This window comes from Biomphalaria glabrata, chromosome 1 (genome assembly GCF_947242115.1).
Source record: "Biomphalaria glabrata chromosome 1, xgBioGlab47.1, whole genome shotgun sequence".
Taxonomy (NCBI): Eukaryota; Metazoa; Mollusca; class Gastropoda; family Planorbidae; genus Biomphalaria; species Biomphalaria glabrata.
The window spans coordinates 89,689,343-89,714,043 of record NC_074711.1 but is presented as its reverse complement, the minus strand read 5'-3'; the positions used below and the strand labels follow the sequence as shown (position 1 = coordinate 89,714,043).

The window sequence follows — 24,701 nt, the reverse complement described above, 5'->3', positions numbered from 1 at the left end:
TCTGGTGTTGCTAATCAAGCCAATTCTGGAGAGGCAGATTTTGCCACAGTTCGTGCATGTGTTTGCTTCTATTTTAGGGTTAGCTGATAGGACAGCTTCCTTTTTCTTTCTCTTGACTAAAGCCGCTTCGTTTCTTTTGCTCTGCGAGTATCGTACCAGTACGCAGTCTGTCTCCATGCACTCTGGTCTTGGGCTATTTCCTTCCACATACTTTCGTTGTTGCCTGTGGTTCTCATGTCTCGCTTGCAGACATCTCTATAGGTTAGTCTTAGGCGGCCCTTTGGTCTGACTCCCTCCACAAGCTCAGCATATAGGCCTTCTGTAGATTTAAATGTTTAGAACAGACATATGGTGTGGAAGCTTGATCCAGCTTTGAGATGTCAAATGTAGGCTTACTGTCGAAAATAATCGAGTAGGCTAATATTTGGCTTTTTTACTTGCTGCATGCTTTGTTTTCGAGATCACCCAAGATTAAAATAATGTCGTTTTGTTGTGGAGAACTTAATCTTATAAACATTACATCACATAACAACAAACACGTGAAAAACATTTTGGGTTCAACTAAGAAATGATTCAGGGACCTTTACCTACATGGCTGAAATGTGTGGGCCAGCCACGGTCCTAATGAAGGATATTAGATCCTCTACAAATATTCACTGACAGAAGTAGACAATAACATGTTACCCTCAGTAAGCTGACATCCGAACGCCAAACAGTCGAGATTAAACTCTTTTATTACGAATGTTATTAGCGAGTGAGGAACACAGCGTTGCTGAGGAGATGACTAAGAGCTTGAAATCTGTCTTAAGTGTCACGTGAGCGGCAACGCCTTTCTTCATAATTGTTTTTTTTTGTGTGTGCAGTGCAGCTAATGCAGCGCGACCTAGGGAGTTCCAATAATGCTAGGTCTTGCTGCAATGAATCTAGTCATTGTAAAGGACACGCCTTAGTTTCTTGTAGTTCCTGTTTTGGAGATGCTTGATGTTGTGCGACTGTTTCAACTGTTATCCTGTTATGCTCGATATGGAGCAGGTTTAAGCCAGGTTAAGGCCATGGTTGAGTCAGGCTATATGTGTGAGGTGTGTTATTTCTTCATATATATATATTGTACAGTTTTGAACATTTTTGCACGTTATAGTTCCTTATTAAATGTTAATTTGATAAATGTACATCGACCATTTGCTTAAAGCTAAACGCTACTAATTTACTTTGTGTTGCAGTCATTCATTACTGCACTAGCCGAGGTGGGGAACCCGGTTAAGTCATCCCCTAGGCAAACTGTTAGACCTGTAAAACCCACCTTGACACAAAGTTCACCTCTAAAGAATCAGTCAAATGATCCTCTTAAATAACCGAACCACCGAAGTCAAAATTAATGTTCAACCGTCGGAAATTCAAGCAGATGTTTATAAATTTTTTTTACACGTTTCGGATGTTCCTTCATAGTTAAGATAATTTTTTTCCTACTCCAAACCTCACACAGGACGACTGGGGTTGGCAGCGGGCAGGGTATGAACTCGAGAAGTCCGAACGACAGTCCAGCGCGCATACCGCACGACCATGCAGCCTAACCACATAGAGTTAGAAAATCTAAGCCCAACTAAGAGTAAGTGTCATGAGCATCTGCACAATTAAAAATTCGCCGTTTTCGCATTGTGTCATGCTTGTTTACTCAATTCATTCTTCCTTGTTGCTGGAAGCTTCTGTTTGTTAGCGTTTTGGCGCTTTCGGAACCTTTTGGATGCGATATTGTTTTGTTCCCATTAGTAGGTAATTCTATTTATATCCAATCTCTATGTAGGTGTTCATTATCGGTTCGCCATTATAGTTCCTATGATTACAGAAATTGCATATTTGTCTTGTTTTAGGGACTTAGGCTTGGGATTCCGTGTTAAGAGTCTAGCTTGATCTGTAACCAGTGTGTAGAGTTGCTCTGGGGGTCTTGTATAGGAAGTACTTGGTCGTTGGTATTGAGGGCACTTATTATAGACCTATCTTTGTGTGAACAAGGTGCTCCTTTATATGATGATAGTAATTTCATCAATGAATGTTCATCTGAATGCATACTTATTATATTGATTATTCGTCTTCGTTGATTCCTATAGTAAACTAGTGGTCATATCATCTCATTAAAAATTTGTTAATTAATACTAATTGCATTACTTGTTTGGCTTAGTTTTAGTTTAATTGCTAAACTGTCAGTGGGCCAGGGAAGACGCGCAAAGGCTTACAAATACAACCCAGACAAACAGTGCATTTTGATCTAATTTATTTCAAATGTCATTATTATGTTTATTTAAATATGTGTACTATTCTGCCTTTATTGAAGTAGCTTGCTAGTTCTTCCATAATACTAGTAAGCATAAGCACAATTTGAAATGGGTGCTTGGCTTACGAACCGGGGTCCAGGGTTCGAATCCTTGGATTTATTTCGGGATATTTGGGCGCCTCTGAGTTCACACAGTTCTAATGGGTACTTGACATTAGTTAGGTAAAAGTAAAGGCAGTTGGTCATTGTTCTGGCCACATAACACCCTCGTTAACATATGACCTTTACAACATCTGCCCTATAGATTGCAAGGTCTGAAACAGGAAATTTACTTTTATGAATGTCATTTATTGGACCAGTTGTCATTTTTTACATGTAACTCATCCAAGAGAAAGTGTTAAAATATTAATTAAGTCATTCAGTGTATCTTATCTTATATAATACAGACATTACTTCAAAAAAGAAGATGATTACGTCCTACGCGTCATGCATATTAACCAATGACTTAAATTCTGCCAAGTCACTGGTTTTCCTGGCTAGCTCAGGCAACCCATTCCATGCTCTAATAGCAACAGGGAAGAAGGAGTATTTGTACAAATTTGTCCTAGCATATGGGACGAGGGATGAGCCTTTATTAAAATGTATTAAAGCCATAGTATATGGACATAGTTTTCAAATCTTTTGTGTTTTTTTTATTATATTAATAACAAGGAGTGCAATGAAAACAAATAAAAAAAATATACTTTGTATGTATGTATGTATATATGATTTATTTAAGTACCGGTAACAATGAAAGCCATAAAACAATTATGAAACATTAAAAACAAGAATTACATGAAAAAAAAATATGTGTAAATGATGTCTTTACAGAGATTACACACATACTTAACTTATAAAAGACATGATAGTGTATATATTTTTTAATTTAAGCAAATATTTAAAGCTTAAATGGGTACGTAACGCCAAAATAAATCTTGTAAATATTGTAACTAGCTAGGTAAAAAGATTTTATCTAAAGCTTGGTCCCAAAATCGTTAGAAAGTCAACTTATTAAGTCCATACCTTAATGCAGTACCAGAAAAAAAGTGTCAAAAATGTTGACCAGCTCAATATATTGTTAGACCTCTGGTGGTGAAGTGGATGGGATCAAGGGGGTAGTGATGTGTGTTGTCAGCTGACACAAATTACAAAGGCTAGCACTAGATGAGTGGTGGTGCTTCGAGAAAGTCATATCAGACATAGTCATGTGATCATCCAGGAGTGTCGAACGATGTTGCTTCAGGTTTGAGAAGGCCTTTAGGGACATCCTATAAAGGGCGAAGGTGTATCAGTCAAAAACAGTTCAGTTTACGAGTCACAATTCAAGATCAAACCCGGTACAGTGTGAGGTCAGTTTGGAACAGTGGAACCCAGTGCAAGTCCAGGAAGAGATGGAGAGACCAGAAGAGTTTGATACAACGATACGGCTAAAGTATTTCAATACTTAAAATATATTTTGTTTAGCCGAAATGAAACAGCTATAAAAGAAAGTTATCAAATAAATGGTTATCCTATTACAGAGGATAAATATATAAATAAAATATTTTTACAGCAATGAAATCAAAATTTAGGTAACAGAAAATTTGTTTCAATAATTAAAAACGAAGATACTTTAGAAATAAATAAATTTTTCTTCTGTGTTTAAATTTAAAAAAATAAAAATGCATAAAAAAAAATGGCACATATTGAACAAAAACAATACCACATTAAATAAATACAACATTTTCTTATTGAGTCAACATTTTAAAAGGTAAAAAATTCCCACCAGTGATTAAAAAAAAACAAACTCAATTTATTGTTATCAATAATTTAACAAATTTTACCAAAGTAGAATAATTGACAAGCACAAAGAAGTCTCAAACACAAAGAAGTTGTCAAACCCATTTTTTTTTAAACTCCAGCTACTGAAAAGTAAAACGAATTACCGAATTACCATACCGGTACTTTTTTTTTTTTTTTAACTTCACAAGGAAGATTCATTTAGAGTGAGGCAAGTTGAGCATAAATATATGTAACTTAGTTATCAAATTTTTCTTTCAAGGCAATATATCTTTTAGTTACAAGGGACAAGACTTTTAACAAGTTGTTAACACTTTTAAGTTAACTTTTGTAATTAAACATAAGAGTTTTACATGACACATTTTCAAATTTTAGACGTATTCGAAAAAAAAGTTGACTACGGATCTAATGAAGCTATCCATGAATAATTAATGTTTTTTTTTAAATATGTGGAGTATGTTCAGACACTGCTCCAGCTATGTTAAGGTCAAATGTCAATTTTGTTGAGAAACAAGTTGCATAAAAACAAAAAGCTATGACTAAACTGATTAAGTTGTCAATGTAGAATAGAATTAAAAATTTAAGTTTGAACAAGGTTCACACAAACATTTCTCTCCAGGCTTCTCAAGAGAAAGAATCTTAAACTGTTGTACTACTAGCTGTTTATTAAACCTTACTATTGCTCCATCCAATTGGTTTACAGTGAAGTGTTTGAAACCTTCTGATACCTACATGATTAAATCAAAATAAATAGCAAATCATTATTCATAAGTTAATTTTAAAATTGTTGTAAGATTGTTTAACAGATCTTATAGCTTTGATGGCTCATCCTTCAGCATGATATTCTGGCAAATGGATTATATTATAATTATACTATGTATTAATTTTTGCTGGAATTTATCTTTATAATAATAATTATCCTATGAAAGCTAACAAGAGTTGGTAATAAGTTCAAACTTAAGAGTTATTATTAATATATTTCAATTATTAATAAGACATACTATAACAAGATAATAAATTCAAAGGCAGTCCCAAAGGCCTGTTAATTAATAAGCAATTCTGGATATAGGAAAAGTACCTATGTTATCTTATCTTTCAGGACAGATTAAAATAATTATGTCTTTCCTTTTTTTTTTTTTCATGTTAAAAAAAAACAAAGCGCAAATTGACTCATTGAAAAAAACATAAAATTTATTCTTTACTTTCCGAAAATGAATCAATAGCTTAAAATATATGCATGGTTACTTTAAAGATTTTAGTCCAAAGTTACAAGATAGTATAACTCTTGCTATACCAAATTTCTGATCAATCCTTAAGTCAAATGCTCAGTTGCCAATAAAATACCTTATTGAAAACTAAGATATTTCAACTGACATATAGGTAGAAGGAGAGCCGCTGATTGACGATTTTTATGATGCATGGAAAAGTTAGGAAATAAAGGCATTGGATAGATCCACATGGAGAGAAAGCGTAAAGGAAGGATCTGGATTGCTGATGGCTTACACACCATAAGTAGAAAGAAGGATGACCTTGAGGAAGCTTGCAACACACAGTGCTACATCCAAGCAGAACTTGCTATGCCACTGATATCAAACTGTATTGGTACCTCCTGTTCCTTTGGACACATCAGCTGCATGGAGAGGGGCAACATTGTTTCGAGCATAGCTGATGCCCAGGCTTTCATCTCTTTTCTAGGAGACGAACCATAGTCACTTCACAATAGAAGGAGGTCAACAACCCAATTGTATTGAACAATTAATAAAAACAAATAAATTACGTGTGATTATTTTACCTTATATCTAATTGTCTGGATGACATCTCGCAGATAAACTGGAGACTCAGTGACCCGAATATCAAACAATTTTATTGATTCACTGTCAAAAAACTCCAACTTTAGACCATCTTTGAAAATTAAATAGTTAAAAGAATAATTTAATAAATTATAAGTATGTTTTTTTAAAAGTGTTAATATATAAAATATCTAACAAAAGTGCTGATATTAGACAAAAATACCTAAAGCAGAGTCATCAATGTCTTGCATGAATTGGTTCAAAATGTAGTTTTTATCATCATTAGTCTGCATCAGAGGCTAAAAAAAGCAACATATAGAGTTGAATTGGCTGTTTTAATCAAACTTTAAGATAGCATTAAGGATTTAAATGAAAGCTTTGCTTAATTTTAATTTCTGTGTTTAAATGTTTATGTTTTCATTAATGTTTTCAGATATTATCTAGTATACATTCTGATATATTAATAAAACTGATTAGGCTAAACATTTAACTCTCATCTACCCTAGTATTTTGATATTGAACTTCATGCTGCCTAGATGTAGACCTCTAAAAGAATACAAAATAAATTTAGAGCAAGTAGTAAAAAAAATAATAATTTGAGTTCAAAGAGAAGCACATAGTTTTGATCTCCTTGGTTTTATTAATTACCTTATTAGTCAGCCTTGTTGCATCAATAAAAGAAGAGGTTTTTAAAATGTTTAGATTAAATGTGTCCAGTTATAGTTGTGGTGATGGGCACATTTTCAGTTGGATGTACAAAAAAGCTGCTTTGATAATCATGATGCTAAAAGTAAAAAAAAACTTTAAAAATCAGTAAATGTCTTAAAGCTTACCTGAGTCTCATATGAAAGCTCATTATCCGAGGGACTTGACATACCAGGATCTTTAAGAAGATTACCTATAATAAAGTCAGAAACAAAATTGTAATAATATGCTAGGAACATTTATTAATTTAAAATTATAATGGAATAGAAATAATTTTTTTTTTAACAAAAAAGTTTTTAACACTGCTAAAAATTAAAGTTGAATCATGTTTACCAAGCATATCTTGCATTACTGATTCTTGCATTTCAATAACTGATTTAGTGCTAGGGAAGAATGAATGTATATTAGAACTGGCAGTTGAAGCAGATGGTCCCTGCCGAGTTGAAGATGTGCTTCGACCTGTACTAGGTGTTTGCTGCTGTGAAGGAGGTTTGGGTGTTGAAGAGCTCAACTTGGTCCATGTATTAGGTCTCTTGATAGATTCATTGTCAGTGTTTGAATTGTGCGGTAAAGAGCAGCTGTGTGATAAAGGTGGGGTGTTCCCCAGATTTAATTTCAAGTTTTCTTTTTTTCTCATCATTAAATTTGTGGGTGTACTTGACAAATTGGGTGTGGCCTCTGGGGGACTTATCTCCCCTTGCTGCCCCATATCAAAAAGTTCTGAACTGGTGCAATCTGAACCAGAAGAAAATGTAAAGACTACTGCATTATCTTTGCAGGACATGTCTTTTGTTTGACCAAGAACAATAGAGCTGAATCTCTCCTGTGTATTTACATGAGATGAAGAAGTGCTACTGCTGGAATTAAAGATAGATAGATTAGGCAATTGTTTTGGATCATCTTTTCTTGCAGGCTGTTTAGGTTCCTGTTTAGCTGGCTGGTAGAACTGCAGAGGATCTTTAAAAGTGTTGAATGTAACGTCATCATATTTGTCAACAAAAAATTGCTGTATGGACAAGCTGTTCTCAGAGCCATCGTCTGGATATATAAGTGCAAAAGCTGGCAGTAAATTTTCTATATTTCTTGGTTCTATCAGTTCACAGATTCTGGATTCAATGTGAGGTCTTTCCTTCAACACATAGCTTTCTTTATCATTGTCTGGACTATCAGATACCTCATCATGGATGGTGCTAGCCTCTAAATCTTCTTCCACTTGGAAGTTTGATCCATCCCCCTGAGCTGGTCCATCACTCTGAGATTGCCCATATCCTTCGGCTAGACTAGCCATCTCAGATGAGCTGACCCCTTGAGCTGGAATAACAACTTCAACAAGGTTGGCACTGTGATCTTCATTGTTTTCTGCCTTTTCTGCTAGTTGCTGTTCAGAGTGAATAACAGTGCTGATGTGCTGCTCATATAAAACAGTTTTGTCAGATGTAACATTCAATGGTGTAGTAGATAACAGTTTGTTTTGATCCTGAAATAACAAGCAACAAAATAATGCCTTAAATTCAACACAATAAAATATCTAAATTAGACATAACACAAATAATTCAATCATCAAAATGGGGCATGAAGACTAAGAGGTAAAGCATGGTTTTTGACCAAGGGGTTTATTATTTAAATTTGAAGAAATCATGTATTATGAGCTTCAAGATTTAAAGATGCCATTGAGTCCACACAACTCTTACGAGTACCTGATATTGTTGGGGAAAGTATAGGCGGTTGGTCATTGTGCTGGTCACATGACAAGCCCACTAACCATTGGCCATAGAAACAGATGAGCTTTATATCATCTATCTCATAGATCACAAGGTCTAAAAGGCAAAACTTTTTTTTTACCATTATAAGCAGCATTTAAAAAAAAAAAAGGTAATATGACCAAACCAGGCAGAAATGATGAAATTCTAAGCACTAGAGATATTAGCCATAATATTAACAAGGCTTTTTATAACGACTGAATTGAAACCATGGAAATGATAAAACTCAGTGTACCTTTGTTACTTTTTATACAACTACTTCAGGAATTTTCAAATTGTCTTTTGATAGAAGTGATAAGTGAGGTTTGGAAAAGAAAATAGTTACAAACAAATAAGAACTGTGTGAATGAATCGGGGGGGGGGGGGGGGGGAATAAAGAGTTAAAGACATTGAAAAATGAATTTTTGTAATTTAAGTATAAGAGATACAGAAGGTCCTATATGTTTCTATGTCTTAAGCTTATCTATTGATCTAATCAATTTTACTACATTGAGTGAATTCTTTAGTTTTCATGGTTACTAAACAAATTATTTTTTCAAAGGAGCTTTTAATAAACACAAAATTGGAACCATTTTTAGAACTGGCAATTCCCTGATGATACTTTGAAACCACACTCTCTATATTATCTTAATGCATACATATATGTATCTTACATTTTTGTCTAATTATATAATCAAAAAAGAGTAATTTTTGAATATCATTTTTTAAAGTATTAAAAAGATGCATAGATAGATGCATAAATGGTGGTATTGATTAATTTACTGTATTTATTTAGCAGGCTGCACTAATGCACATGAAAATTCATAAGTGGCCTACAGGGCGCAGATCTTAATTTCTGTATGTAGTCTATATTAAAATTTAAACAAAATATATATTCAAAACTTTTAGTAGGAAACTACAATATTTGAAAGACTTTTATATTTTTTTTTACTCAGTGTAAATGAAGCATGATTTTTCTCTTTTATCTATAACAGGGGTTCCCAACCAAAGGGGGTCGATTGACGATTTGTTAGGGGTCGCCTAAGACCATCGAAAATACGGATTGTTATTGTCTATTCTTCTATTGCCGTGTGTGTGTGTGTGTGTGGGGGGGGGGTGCGGCTGAGTGGGGGGATTGTAAAAAGGGGTCGCCGAGCATAAAAGGTTGAGAACCGCTGATCTATAAGATGACATTCTCTTCCCTCTCTACCCTGTTCTCTCTTTTAATCTAATGAGTTATACAACTTACACATTTATCATTGTTGTGTAAACAATACTAGCATAAAGCATTTGAGTAATTTTTAAGGAAGAAAATGTGTTGTGACAGATTGAAATCTCATAGGTTTAACCAGAGAATAAAATTGACACTAACAACATAAAGCCCAATTAGAGTTGTAGGTATATGCCTTACATATGTTTCATCACAGCTCTCTCCATGTCTGGGTATTGCTCTGGGGGATTGTGACATCAGAGTTGAATAACATGTTTCAAATTTCTCATCGTCTGTAGATGACAAAGCAATTTTATTTTATTAGTTCATCTTAAATTCTGGAAATTGAAAGAATATTACAAAAAAATTATATTTCTGTGTTTGGATGCATGACTTCTCATGAACAAAGTGGGAAAAAAATAGCTATGTAGCCAGTGAAATTCTAATGTGTTAGTCAACTCAATAGACCATCCCAAGGTAAGCCAAATGTATCTATTCTCACTTAGATGTGAATTAAAACACAATGCAAGAGCACTGGCGATGAACCAAAAACTTAGCTTTAATTAGTTGAAACAGAAATAGTAATTTCGAATTCAATGATTTCAGTATAATAAAATTACATTCATTGAAATAAACAAAAAACTTTTAGAACGGGATCCATAGTTCTTGGCTCCCATTATATATCTTAGTAATATTGCTGCTCTGAGTGAAACACGGCTTGCAAAGATCAGATAACAGAAGTCACAGCAGGCTATACTTTTTACCGGATCGATAAAAACAGTGAGGAAAGGCGTAAAGCTGGTGTTGGCTTTGCAGTGAAATCCAAACTAGTCAACAAGCTAGCAGGACTACCAAGAGGTACACAATGACCATCTAATGATTTTATTTTGCGCCTACCCCTGACTTCAAGGCGCCACGCAACTGTCTGAACTATGTAATAAGTAAAACCAACAAAACAGATAAACTTATCCTATTAGGCGACTTCAATGCCAGAGTGGGATCTAACTGGAAAATCTGGAGGAATGTAATGGAAAGACAAAGCATTGATCACTGCAACAGCAATGGCACACATGTTATTAGCAATGTGTTCAGGGCTACGTGCTATTCATCTTATCCATTGCAGGCAAAATTCTGGCAAGGGTTCTGCTAAATAGGCTACATCCTAGTAATGTTTATGCTTTTAGATATAACATAAAAACAATAAAGCATGTTGTTGTATTTTATTTTTTAGGAATCACAGTTTCCCACCAGCTGACTAGTATTAATAATAGCACTGTTAATAAACATAATATAGGCTCAAGGTGCTATGAGCACATGACAGACAAAAGAAAAAAAAGTTAATATAGCAGACTAATAAAAAATTATGAATATAGTGAAGCATGGTTTGTCTGAACTCAATAGGGAGAGAGTTTCAAACATTTGGTCCAAGAAATAAAATAAAGCATTCGTTCTGAAAGAAAAGCAATGCCCAACTAGAAGCAGTGCTCTCTGAGAAACATCCAGTCATCAGTTAACTAAAGTACAGATGGCTACTTTGTGTTACCTTACCTAGAATTCTGAAAGCTGGATCCTGCAACAACTGGATTGGACTTGGTCTCAGAACAGGATTTTTGACTAAACCTTTCTCTATCAACTTTCTAACTCCTTCCTGGACATTGTGTGGAACATCATCCATAGGAGGTGGTTGAGCATAGATCTAAATATTAATAATATTATTATACAATACCATAGGGAAAAGTTAAGCATAGATAAGAATAGTGCATGGATGCAAGCAACAGAGCCCTATTTTGCCTGCAGAGGGGGTAAAAATACTAAATAAAAATGCAAGCATGATGGTACTTATGCCTTCACAACAAAAATAATACATTTACTGCCTTTTGCAGTAAAAAAAAAAAATATATATATCTATTTTTGCATTTTCTTTCAACACAAAAAAAAAACCTATAAATACTCTTCTATTATCTTAACTGCTATTACTTGTATAAATGTAATCTATCCTGGTTTGATACCAAACAAAATAATTAATTACCAATAATTAATTAACTAATTGTCTAATTTTTTACATTGATTCTAGTTTTGACAGGTAAAGGAAATGATTGTGCAAAATTTCAGCTTGATCTGAGATTGGGTGTGGGAGAAATAACATGTACAAAAATTGAACTAGACAGTCATAGTCAGAGTAAGTTGATACGCTATGTAAAAACAACAAAGAACTAATTTTTATTTAATTTTAAAAAAATGTGTCTGTGTGTCCTTAGAAGAGGATGTGAAGCACAGTATGTTTCTTAAGCCAGCAATAAAAAATTTAATTTTGTTTACATTTGGTGAAATTCCAACAACTCTGTGTTAAAACCTCTCTCAGAGAAATAAAAATGACAAGTACACAAATGACTAAATAACTACAGATGTAGTATTGACTGCTACATATACATGTGAGACATGGAAGTCATCTGTCAAAATTGAGAAAAGACTAAATGTGGCTCAACAAAAATGGCTGAGACGGATTTTGGGACTTAGTTACACAGATCGGGTCTCAAACAAGGAAATCCTATGTCGAACTGGGAGTCGAACACTTAGTGAGGTTGTGACAGAGCGTTGCATGAGGTTTGCGGGACATGTTCTACGTCAAAATGAATTACGCACACCAAGAGTTGCGATAACATGGAAGCCAATACATGGAAAGCGCAAACAGGGACGTCCTCATATTACTTGGCAACACACCTTCATGGAGGACCTCAGAACAGTGGACATCAGGTGGGAGGAGGCTTCAGACATTGCTGATGACAGATCTTTATGGAGACAGCTTGCCGCCCAATGCGCCGAATGGCGCGGGAGGACCTAAGTCTAAGTAAGTCTAAGTATTGACTGAAAATTGGAATTAACTGTTGGTTGAAAGATTGGTGAGCCTTTAGTGTAAAACAGTGTTTCCCAAACTGTGTTCAGCAAGGCCTGAATAGATGTTCCACAAACAACTAAAATAATTAACTGATGAATTAAAATCTCTTAAAAAAATAAGCAAAGTGTTCCACTAATTGTTTTGTTTTACATGTTTTCGGATGTTCCTTCAGAGTTGAAGATAGTTTACTTCCTAGTCCAAACCTCCCGCAGGACGACGGGGGATGGGAGCGGGCAGGGTTTGAACCCCTCGACCGTCGATAAATCCGAACGACAGTCCAGCGCATAAACCGCACAACCAGGCAGAATGTGTGAAGTGTTCCGTTAAGGAAAAAGTTTGGGAAACACTGGTGTAGAAAATGTTTATAAACCTTCCTATCATAATTTTTTTATTTTAAAATAACTACACACTTACTATGTAGTTCAGAATGCCAGCCTTGTTGAAACGTTTGACCCATGGTGGCCAGCCACTCAACATGTGAACCAGGACGCACACAGCAGCCCACAGATCAGATGGAAAACCATGACCTTCCATGGATGCCTTCTCAGGACTCCAGTGAGTTGGGCTACCTACTGGCATTTTGTTTTTTAGCTGTTTCGGGTCTTGGAGTTTCCTAGAGGTGCCAAAGTCAGTGACAGCAATGAATGTGGTTTTGTTTCTAAGTAGAATGTTGTCAGCTGCAGAAAAAACATCTTTAATTATAAGGTAAAGAAAAAGAAACACCACTAGCCACCAATATCAAGATAAAAATTTAATATAGAGAAAAAGCTAATTAGATATTTCAATTTTAAATGTGCTAAACTTATGTTTTGTTTTTTAATTAAAAAAAAAATCCATATTGAGCTGGATGGTTTGAACTTCCATTTTAATACTATTTTAGAGGGTCTCACATGTACAAGAAGCTTATGCTATCCTATATGTATTGGGGTCAGCATTTTCTAGTGTTATGGGTTCACAAGTTCCTTGACTTGTGTGCTAGGGGTGCTGTAAAAGTTGGCATAACTAAATCACTCCACTCTTCCCAGTTGGCAGCTATCCTAAGCAAAATATCAAGAGAGAGGCAAGTCCATTCTTTCACTTTCTTCAATCAGCTATTCTTTGGATGACCCTTTTTCCAGCCTTGGAGGATGATTTTTGACAGAGTCTTGTCAGAACCAGCTCAGCCCTTGTCTTTAAGCTCTCAATTTTTATTTATACATTTAAAATGTTTGTCTTTCTTCTTTGATCATTACTAAAACATCCATTGTTTTATTTCTTTAGTAGGGTCTCCACTATTTTTTCCTTTTTTTAGCTAAGACAAAGCTAGTTAGTCTAGAATGGGTAGTTCAAATACCTTCTTAAGAATATGTTCACAAAAAGTTCTTCTCCATCTATCTTAATAATATATTGTTTTAATTATAACATTACCAAATAGTAATTTTAATAAGACCTAAAAAATTTCATATTTCTGTTGCAAAAAAAACTTATATTAGATGAAAGCTTAAAAATTATCTTTTTAAAATTTACCTTTGATGTCTTCATGGAGAATATTTTTGGATTGCAGGTAGGCCAAGACATCAAGAAGCTGTTTAAAATAGTTAATAGCCGACCAGTGGCTTAAACGGCGACCCAGAAGTTTTTGCTCCTCAATACACGCAGCCAGATCTCCTCCTTAACAAATAAGAGTGTCATATCATTATTACGTACAAGAAGAGTTTATAGACTAAATGTAAACAGATACAAGTTTAGCTTAAAGGTAGCACCTACCATCAATGAATTCAGAGAATATATAAACTTTAACGCCATGTCGAATGGCACCATAAAGTCTAACAATAAATTGATGGTTGATTTCTGTCCAGATGGTCAGCTCATCCTCACAGTATCTTAGTAGATGAATCTATAGTGAGAATATTACATTAAATTGGGAAATACTTTTTATTATTTTTATTAGCTAGTATTTAGGAAGTGGATCTTGTCAAATTTCTATGCAGTTAACATCCTAATATGTTAAGTATATTTAATCTAAATTTATCCCTGTATTTTTTTTTCAATACCAGTACCATCTTTAAATAAACTGGCAAGACACAAGATTTTCAATTTATAAATTAGACATCATGATAGCATATTGTCTTTTTTTTTTTACTGAACCTATTATTCAAACAAGTATTCATGTTTATAAATTACTACTACTGGTGCCCAAAAATTGATCACAGTATGGCTATCATATTGTTACAACCATGCTTTGACTTTAAATGTATTGATATCTGTAATGTAAAGCAGAAGTAAGGCGAATGTATATATGCTTGTATGCCCTGAATAGAAGTCAAAACTGTTTGACCAACGAAAGAAAAAAAAAATTATTTTAATGGAGCAATAGTTACTGTATTAGGAAATAATCTTGAAGAAGAAAATGGGAAAATGTTTCCTATCATCTTTCAGAGAAACTATAAACTGTAAGCTTTCGGTGTATCCGGTACACAAAATAAAGTAAGGGTTGATAAGTTATATGATAATTTTTTAACTTTTCAGCACTACAGAATCAAATTTACTTATACAATCACGGAGGAAGCATTAGACTTTTATTCTATGACAGTGGATCAACTCAAATTACAAACAAATGGGCAACTAATTAGTGATAAGATAAGATAATTTTATTGATCCAATCAAATGGAAACTCAGTTTGACTACAGTTGACAACATCAGCGTAACTACTGTACAATAACATTATAGATGAAAAATTCGAACAACATTCACACATAAAACACAGCGCTTTATGAATTTGACTTCTATGTACTTCTCGATGACGACAGCTGATCTTGTAACACTCTGACCGAAAGTGGGATAAAGAAGTTTTTAAAATCTGTTTTAGTCCTAATTGAAAGGAGACGACCACTTCGTTCAGATCTTATGTAACAGTGGTTTAAAAGCAGAGTTGATACAAAAATTAACTGCTACGCTTAAAAATATTGTTTTCAAGAAAAAAATCGAGTATGTAAAGTTTAGTTTAATAAAGTTTAAAAAAAAAATTATACAGAATTAGATCTAGATTATGTAGCTCATGTCTAACATAAAAAAAAAAACAACAACAATTGATGCTGCTCAACTTTAAATATTAGCTCCTTTTTTACACAAGACAAATATGTTTGACAGGTAAGTTAGAGTCCACAATTGAAATTTTTTTTAAAAATTATTTTTTGGTTGTTCAATGTAAGTAACTTTTGGATTGAGTAAGTATAATACAACAAGAGAGTATGTATAATACAATAAGCAAAGACATTTTAAAATTATGTAAATTTTCTATTTACTTTTTTACAGCAAAATCTAAAATTGGTAGTGACATCCATTGCTAGGTGACATTTCCCAGACATTCCATTTCCCAAGTGAGTCAGGCGCTGCCACTGATGATTTTTTTGGTATCTCTGTCGCAAGATTACAAATTTTTCCTGGAGGAAACAAAAACATTTTAAAGATATTTAGAGTTCCTTTAAAAAAAAAAAAGGTTGTTATTTCCTACAAAATTACTTATGTATATCTAGTGCAGTTGATCATGTTTATTACTAATTTAAATTGTGATTTTCATGAAGGTTTGGAAAACTGCACACATCATCTGCCCCGTAGAAAAAGGGGTACTATTCCAAAGGGGCTCATTTTGGGCCAGCTAACAAAAGAAAAATGAGTTCAATTTGGGAAATTAGAGTAAATTCTAGAATACCATGGCACCATGTGCTTGTAAGAAGTGAAAACAATTTAACAGCTTTGGCAGAAGAAAGGCGTCATAACACAAAGTCCTTTTGGATTATCCTTCCAAAGTAAAAAAGATTATTACATCCTAGACCCAAACCCTGCCTCAGAATGTCTGGGGATGGTAACAGGTAGGATTACATTCGTATAATACAACACAGGTGTAAAATTGGACTTTTTTTGTGTTAAGTTGCATATTTTCCTAAAGATGTTATTAAGAGAAGCATAAAAGTGTTTGGCATTTCAGCCTAACCAAAAACACATCAAATGTGTATAAAACAATTAACTAATAAAACAAAAATAGCTTCTTATAATTCTGGTTTGAGCTTACTCTGTAGTCTGCCAATATAACCCCTTCCTCTCTATGTTGATAAGGACAATGACCTGTTTGGTCACACTCTTCTCTCTTCTTGGCCCAGTAGCTGGGAAGTAAGTGGAAAATTATATTGTCCACTATCTAAACAGGTTGAGCATCTCAGACACAAGAGAAGAAACTACACACACACACAAGCAAAAAGGTTAACAGCCAGAAAACAAAATAAGTATACAATCATATTACATACTATCCACACGTTTTTTCAAGATAAATTATAAGATTAAGAAAAATTAAATTATCAGGGGAAAAAAATGGCCAGAAAATTTGGGGAAAAATAAGACATTGATTGGCATATGCATAAAAAAATTCCAATGTCAGCAAATTGGAAAGGAAAAATAAAATAATAGTCTTTAACTAAAATGCAGCATTTAAAAAAAAAAAAAACATATTTAAGATTATTTTTAAATGTGGATTGTTATATTCCTGTTGACATATATCAAAACTTATATATGCATGTTAAAAAATGGAAAAGTAATAGCAATATTTCCTCTTCATGTGCACCATGAATGCAATATAGACATTTAATTCTGGCTTTAAAAATGGTATTCATGTTTAAAAATAATTTGTGAGTATGACAGGGTTAAAGGAAATTTTAATAGCACTTTTAGTTTTGGAGATCTGAAGGTGACAAACTAAAGCAGAATATGAAATTTAAATGCAGAATAAACATGTAAAATCAACCTAAAGTTAATTCTTTACCTAGCAATCTTCTGAAGTTGCTTAGGTAGTCCATAAACTACACAGCCTACACCGGGCTTGCCCTGAGGTCGATTAGAAGTGGTTGTAGACAAATATTGTGTATTGTCATGCAGATCTCTGTCAACTGGCATGCTGACATATGTTGTGTGTTGACCATAGGTGGGTTGAGTATCATATGGGCTAGCCCCCTATAATTAGATGATAAAGAAAGACAAAATTATTATTATTATTATAGTAAAAAATTTGAATCTTTAAAGTCTTATGATGAAACCAGATTATTATAGTATTGTGAACTTACATATTTCCCAGCAAACAGATTTTCCATTTCATCTTTTTTTCCCACACTGGTTTTGCAAGGTTCAGCACTTTCTTAAAAAAATATATATAAAATATATACAGTTGACCTTTGAAAGTCTGATTATATGGGTACCGGGGGTAGGTGTTGGATTGTCAAAAACATTGGATTCCCAGAGGTTAGCCGTACTTCAAAGAATTAAACTATATATGTCAGAAACTTCTATTTTTGATGTAATAAGGTGGACTTTCAGGGGAGTCGTGGTGGCTGAGGGGTAAAACGCTTGGCTTCCGATCTGGGGGTCCTAGGTTCGAATCCTGGGATTTTAAATTTGAGATCTTCGGGCCCCTCTGAGTCCACCCAGCTCTAATGGGTACTGAGATAGGTTGGGGAAGTAAAGGCGTTTGGTCGTTGTACTGGCCACATGACACCCTCGTTAACCATAGGCCACAGAAACAGATGTCCTTTGCATCATCTGCCCTATAGACCATAAGGTCTGAAAGGGGAACTTTACATTTAAGGTGGACTTTCAAGGGAATCTTTCCCTTCTTCATAATTGTCATAAGAGTTGAGTCTAAGACTCAACTCTAGGCTTATGGAAGTTTGCTTCCATTTGCCTGTCGGAACAAATTTCTGTAGGGGAAAAATTCCAAGCAAATATAAAATTTAACATTCCAATTACTGATGGCTGGTACTCTTAAGATGCTTGGGTCAGAGACAAAACCAAAGCTGAGCACACCGGGGAAACTCCCCTATATTTCTTCTCTGTAACACATCAGCCATGGAGGTGTTTGCCATAAAAACAGCCCCTTGAGTAATGGTGTGTGGATAGTGACATGATTGTAGGAGGGTTTCTTCCATCCCTGCCAGTGCAATGGACTCTCATTAGGCACTGCAACAGGGATTCTGTTTTGCTTCCCTATTGGCTTACTTATCAGCTCTAACAACTGTCTCGCCTGATCACCATGCTGAGGCTAAGAAGCATTGCCCAGGCTTTCAGGGGTATAAAATACACAATAGATAAAACAGGAAAAAAATATTGATCTAAAGAAACACAAAAGATTTGATTTCAGCTTTCACATACAATACTAAATTACAATTTAAAAATATAGCTAATGCAGTATACATTAATAACATGAATTTACATTTGTGTATTTCAACATTTTAAAAATAATTTCCTGTTTTTTTCTATAAAAACAATCTGTCATGGCTTTTTCTAGAATGTCTTTCAACATAAAAATGTTTAAATCAAGTTCATGCTCTTTACATTAGTATATCAAACTGTTTGCATCTGACATAGCACCATGTCAAACTACAGAGTGTGTTGGACTAGTATTTGCAGCTGACATAGCACCATGTCAAACTACAGGGTGTGTTGGACTATCAAGTGTCTATTATTAAAAATTATGCAGCATGAATGTATTTTCAGATTGTCAATGTGATGGACCTAGTTAATCAAAAATTAAATTTGATATCGCCTTAAGAAAATAAAAAACAATTGTTTTAATTTAAATATTGCTATAACCCTAGTGGCGGACTGAAAGGGTTAATGTGTGTGCGGCCTACTGACACACATGATTCAGGCCAATCACACAGGTCAAGGGCTGGTGAACAAGGGACATTACTACTAATGCACGCAATATGACCAATGTTATGGTCATGTGACCACAAAGCCTTTACAGACGAGAGACAGTGAGTTAGAAAGGACAGTAGAGTCCAGGACAGCAAGCAGTAAGGACTGTGTGCTACGAAATGATTCAGGCCAATCACACAGGTCAAGGGCTGGTGAACAAGGGACATTACTACTAATGCACGCAATATGACCAATGTTATGGTCATGTGACCACAAAGCCTTTACAGACGAGAGACAGTGTGTTAGAAAGGACAGTAGAGTCCAGGACAGCAAGCAGTAAGGACTGTGTGCTACGAAGTGAGTCCTCGAAAATGTAGCTGTACGAGCTAGAGAGACTTGTAGTGATTAGTTAGGCAGTTCTGTAGTGTAGCAAAGCATTTGAAGTTACTGTAGCCAATTGTGTTTATTGGCTGTTGTTGATGTAATTGTAAATAAACCGCTACTTTGTTTATTGAAGCTCTTGTTGTCAAGTTGATGTTTTAGATGTGTTGTGTTGTTGGGCAGTGTTTGCAGAAGGCCTGATAGAGAAGATCGTAACAATATTTTAATATATTTGGATTTAATAATTTCATATTTTTTAAATAATAATTTCAATGGTCAAAACACTAACCAACAAAAGACTTTGACTGTTCTTCTCCACCATTCTCCTCTTCTATGGTCTGGGGTAAGCTGGTTCTTCCTTTGCAACTAGGTTTACGAGTCAACTTGATAGAAGAAATGCTCTCACATTGCGTCAAGCTTGAAGACTGTGTTACATCTGGGTTTAACAGCTGATGCTGCATTTCATGACTCAAAGGTGCAAGAGATAATTCATTAAAATAGGCTTGAAAATTGGAAGCTTGGTGGTTAGTTTCTTCAGTGACAATTTTGCCACTAGATGAAGTATTTGGGCTACAAATCTCAGTATTTACTTGATTAGAGCATTCATCCTCATTATCAGAACTTGTGCCTAAAACTTTGACACAGTACTTCTTGATCTATAAAAATGCAAAGAGAAATTGACTCTTACTATGAGATGGTCATATTCTTTAAAAAAAATATATAAAAAAATAACATCGATAGAGTGACATTAGCTTTAATAACAAAGAAAAAGTAAATAAAGATTCTCAATAGTATTAAAAGTAAGCATACCTTAGATCTGAGTTTGGGCAAGGAAGATATTAACTTTTCTTTGCTCCACTCTGAGGTTTTGCTGATCTTGTAGCACAAGTCACACCTACTGACCTTTGTCCGTTGTTTATTTTTATCAATACATATCATTACATGCCAAACAATCAGATGTAACATCTGTGAGCAGGAATCACATGACTTTACCCCAATCTCATGGTTCAATGTTGCAAGGTGCTTCAGCAAGTTGGAAAGGATACTACAAGTGCTACAGTCCAAGTAGGAAGCCACATTTTTGTGTGTGTTAGAGGAAGCAAATGAAAGATCGTGTAAGGCTAAAGTTAGGCAAATGTTAAAAGCTTTTGGAATCTCAGTCCTCTCTGGAACTCTGTTTGTCTGTGAATAAAATGCAACACTTATCAGAATATAAAAATAGTTTATGCTTTTCTTGTCAAGGCTACTTTTGTTTATTTAACATCAATCACATAAATAGCAGAAACATAACAGTTTTTTTTCAGCTTCACAGTGACATCTCTGATCTGGGCTAAGTAGAGCTCTACTGTATTTGTTTAGCTTAAAATATACTTTTTCCTCAATTTTACCAATGTATGCTAGAAGTGGGTAAAATTGTTTATTTTGCATGTGTTTTTTTTTAAATTAATTTTAACTAATGTACGGTATTTTATTTGAAAATAGAAAAAAAAAAAGCTCAAGATTTTTTTTCTCTTTTGATTACAGATTAACATTTTGAAAATTACTTAAAAACATGTCTCGTCTATATTTAAGTCAATTACTATATCTATTTTTTCAGCAACTGAGTACCCTATACTTAAAATACCTTGACAATTGTAGGATGAATTTTAATTGAAAAGTAAAATCAATTATGTCACACAAAACTATTTGCTTTAAAAAAAAATCTGCAAAAAGAGTTAAAAAACAAACTGGTCGTGTGGTTTGCGCGCTGGACTGTCGTTTGGATTTATCGATGGTCCCGAGTTCAAACCCTGCCCGCTTACATCTCCCGTCGTCCTGCGGGAGGTTTGGACTAGGAAGTAATTATCTTCAACTCTGAAAGAACATCCGAAACAAGTAAAACAAACAAAATTTACAAAAGAATATTTTCCAAATGCAGAAATTTTTTTTATAACGAAGAGAACTAGCAAAAATAAAAAGGTAATCCATCAATGACTCACTGAAGTTCCTAGCAGGTCACACAACTGCAGTACGGAAATAGCACCATGAATATTTTTAACACCATCTTGAAAAGGAGCTTCCATTTCATGGTTTGAAGTTCTTTGCTGATAAGTTCTTTCAGCCTGTTCTCTCAGTTCTTTGTGAAATGAATCTAATTTAGGAGCAGGGAGACTTGGAAAAAGTGGCAGCCTTCCAGAAAGTCTTTGTGGCCTACTTGGATCATCATCATCATCATCATCATCTTGTCTATTACGACCAGACTGACCATTGCTTTTTCCTCCTGAAGAAAATCTCCAAGCTCCCTATTAAAAAAAAAATTATACCATCAGAATATCGCAATACTGATCAGATTATAGAAATTTAGTGATCAAAATACCGATAATAAAGTAACCAAGGACAGAGGTATATTTAACACTGGTATAAGTACATATAATTTATCATTGATCCACTAATTTATGTGATATCAGAAATTAACATTAATAAAATTAATAGAAAAGTAAAGAATTGCACATATTTCTTCAGTAATTACACAGTGTTCAAGATTTTCCATTAAGCTCATAACTGAGAAAGAAGAGACAGAGGCTGGTAAAGTTAGTGGTATAAAGAAGCTTGTTGCCATATGCACAGAAGAATATACTTTCTAAGTCATTATATCCTTGAGGTAATAACATTTCTAAATGGTTTCAATTATTTCTTTGAATATTAAATATTGATCTTTTAGGATTGTCCATAATTCTAACTCTGCTGCCACTTGAGACATACTCAATTTATTTCTGAAGGAGTACTGAACTTCAACATTTAGTTAGTATTTGGTGTTAATTTTTTTGTGTGTAGCATTTTTTTTTTTCATTGTTTTTTAACAATTACGTTTTTTTTAGAAATTGTATTTGTCTTTAATATTTTATGTTTATGAAGGCTTTTTGTTGAGGTATTTATTTTGCAGATATATTCTTTGCATTTCTTCAGATAACTTAATATTTATGATTAAACATTTCTTAAAATGTCATTTGTTACTTTTTATTTATATATATTGTGATGTAGATTAAAAGATTGAAGTGTAATATTTGCTGAGCATAAAATGTTAGTTTTGGTATAATTTACAAAATATTATATTAAGATTTTGTTATCTAAAAAACTAACTATAGATAATAAATATGCTGGTCCATTTATCATAAACAGCAACCATCAAAACAATTTAAAAAATCAATTATAAATCAGATAAAACATTGATGTACCTGCTGTGTCTCATTTGACGAGCTACCACCAGAAGAATATCCTGAAGATTTGCTATTAGAACTGTTATCTCCAGTAGAATGGCCACGGACACTGAATGAGCCGTTTGTAGGCAGACCAGCTGGTTTGTCATTTTTATTCTTTAATATTTCTGAATGATAAAAAAGTACAAATTTTTACTAATGAAGGAGTACATATAAGTTACTGTAAATATAGATAGCAACGTCTTTTTAAGACAATGCACATTTTGTGTCCATAGACAGCTTTAACTTTACAGAGTAATAGGGTGAATATATTTTTTAAATTATGCTAGACACTTTGTCTTGAAAAAGGGTATTGCTCTAAAAACATTTATTAATGATAAGCAGCATGAAAGGGAAAAAAAAAAAGGATTTGCAGTTCTAAGACAGTAAGAATAACATGCTGAGGTAACACACTAGATCAGCTAAGATAGACATCAGGACATCTTATACTAGTTTCTAACAAAGTACATTTTGAAAATAAAATAAACGTACTTTGAAACCATTGAAAAGAGGTAGTATTTCTCTTGTAGTTGTTCATTAAGTTGTGCTTGGGATGATTCATGGTTATTTTTGTGAAATAGAACTCGATATCTAGAAACATGTGCTTCTTTCTTGACCAAACTTCTCCATGGCGTTTTTTCCTAATTAAAAGCCCAAGTTTATTGCTATTAGCAGACTGCCATCTGTTATATCTTTTGTTCCAATAGGTAGTCTGTCCTCTGTCGTTTTTTTTTTTGCTATTAAGAGCATGATTTCTACAATATTGCTTGTTCCTCTTAGTTGTCTGACAACCAAAATATTCCTTGCTGTCATCACCAGTCTGCTTTCTTCTATATTTCTTGTGCTTATCAATAGTCAATGCTCTGTAATATTTTGTGTTGCTATTTGGTGTGTAACCTCTAAAATAGTTCTTGAAAAATGACATCTTTGCTTCTTTAGCATTTTGTTTTATTGAGTTTGAGCTTCTGGAACAGTGCACACTTAATGGTTTAAGAGACTTAGATCTAGGTCTTTTAGAAATACTTTTTTTGAGAATGATTTGAACCTCTTTGATTTTCCTTACATTAACGCTCGCAAGTAAAATATTAGATTTTTCTCGTGCTAAAGACTCCAATTGTCCAGTAAAGCATATCTTCTTGGAGTGATATGTCATTTTCGGCTGCACTCTAAAAACAAGATTGTTTTTCATAGTCTGATTTATTGTAGTGAAAGTATTAAAGTCCACCGAGTCGGGCTCGTTGTTAAGTTCACTCATGTAAAACGCTTGCTCCAAGCAGATTACATTTTCCTTTTGACTTTCACTCTCTTTGTCCCAATTTTCAGTTTCTTCCAAATCTTTATTGATTTTATACTCAGGGTCATTAGATTCTTTGTTTGTAAAGAAGAAAGTTTTAATCTGAGTTTCCTCTGCCCCTGGGTCATCAAATCTAATCAGCTTATCATTAAGTTCAATGCTTTCACTAGAACGAATCAGCTTATCATTAAGTTTAATGCTTCCACTAGAACTAATCAGTTTGTCATTTAGATCAATGCTTCCACTAGAACCGATCAGTTTGTCATTTAGATCAATGCTCTGACTAGACCTAATCAGCTTGTCATTAATTTCAATGCTTCCACTAGATCTTATCAACTTGCCATTTAGCTCAATGCTTTGACTAGAACTGATCAGTGAGTTGTCATCCGATTCAATGATTTGTCTAGATATTTTTTGACAATGACTATAATCTACTGTGTGATTCAAAGCATCATAGGAATGGTTTAACATATAGTCAAATTTATGTTCTGATCTTGTGTGCAATTCTTTGTTGTCCATGTTTGTGTCATTATGGAGCATTTGTTTTTTTATACGATTGTTAACAACATCTTTCAAACTGGAAGTCCTTTTAGCGGCATCCTCTTTTGAACAGTAAATCTTCTTTGAATCGTCTTCCAAACTGTATTGCAAGAAAAAAATGTTAGAGAAATTAAGCAATATCAATTGTTCAATAATACAG

The 24,701-nt window shown here is 34.0% G+C and overlaps 1 protein-coding gene across 7 annotated transcripts in view; it reads right to left on the bottom strand.

The window, feature by feature from the left end:
* Window positions 1–3,020: 3,020 nt before the first annotated feature.
* Window positions 3,021–24,701, bottom strand: part of LOC106050931 (uncharacterized) — a 38,020-nt gene continuing 16,339 nt past the window's right edge. For all 7 annotated transcript variants that reach the window (XM_056018483.1, XM_056018486.1, XM_056018482.1 and 4 more), the window contains 19 exons: window positions 23,200–24,641; window positions 22,687–22,835; window positions 21,451–21,753; window positions 20,282–20,653; window positions 19,761–20,127; window positions 17,521–17,591; window positions 17,223–17,410; window positions 16,479–16,569; window positions 15,712–15,849; window positions 14,174–14,303; window positions 13,934–14,077; window positions 12,842–13,104; window positions 11,080–11,227; window positions 9,733–9,824; window positions 6,916–8,059; window positions 6,711–6,775; window positions 6,101–6,176; window positions 5,880–5,989; window positions 3,021–4,815 (listed from right to left, as the gene is read on the bottom strand). In XM_056018483.1, coding sequence (XP_055874458.1) covers window positions 4,660–4,815; window positions 5,880–5,989; window positions 6,101–6,176; window positions 6,711–6,775; window positions 6,916–8,059; window positions 9,733–9,824; window positions 11,080–11,227; window positions 12,842–13,104; window positions 13,934–14,077; window positions 14,174–14,303; window positions 15,712–15,849; window positions 16,479–16,569; window positions 17,223–17,410; window positions 17,521–17,591; window positions 19,761–20,127; window positions 20,282–20,653; window positions 21,451–21,753; window positions 22,687–22,835; window positions 23,200–24,641 — 5,449 coding nt within the window. In that variant the 3' untranslated portion in view covers window positions 3,021–4,659. The remainder of the gene's footprint in view (window positions 4,816–5,879; window positions 5,990–6,100; window positions 6,177–6,710; window positions 6,776–6,915; window positions 8,060–9,732; window positions 9,825–11,079; window positions 11,228–12,841; window positions 13,105–13,933; window positions 14,078–14,173; window positions 14,304–15,711; window positions 15,850–16,478; window positions 16,570–17,222; window positions 17,411–17,520; window positions 17,592–19,760; window positions 20,128–20,281; window positions 20,654–21,450; window positions 21,754–22,686; window positions 22,836–23,199; window positions 24,642–24,701) is intronic.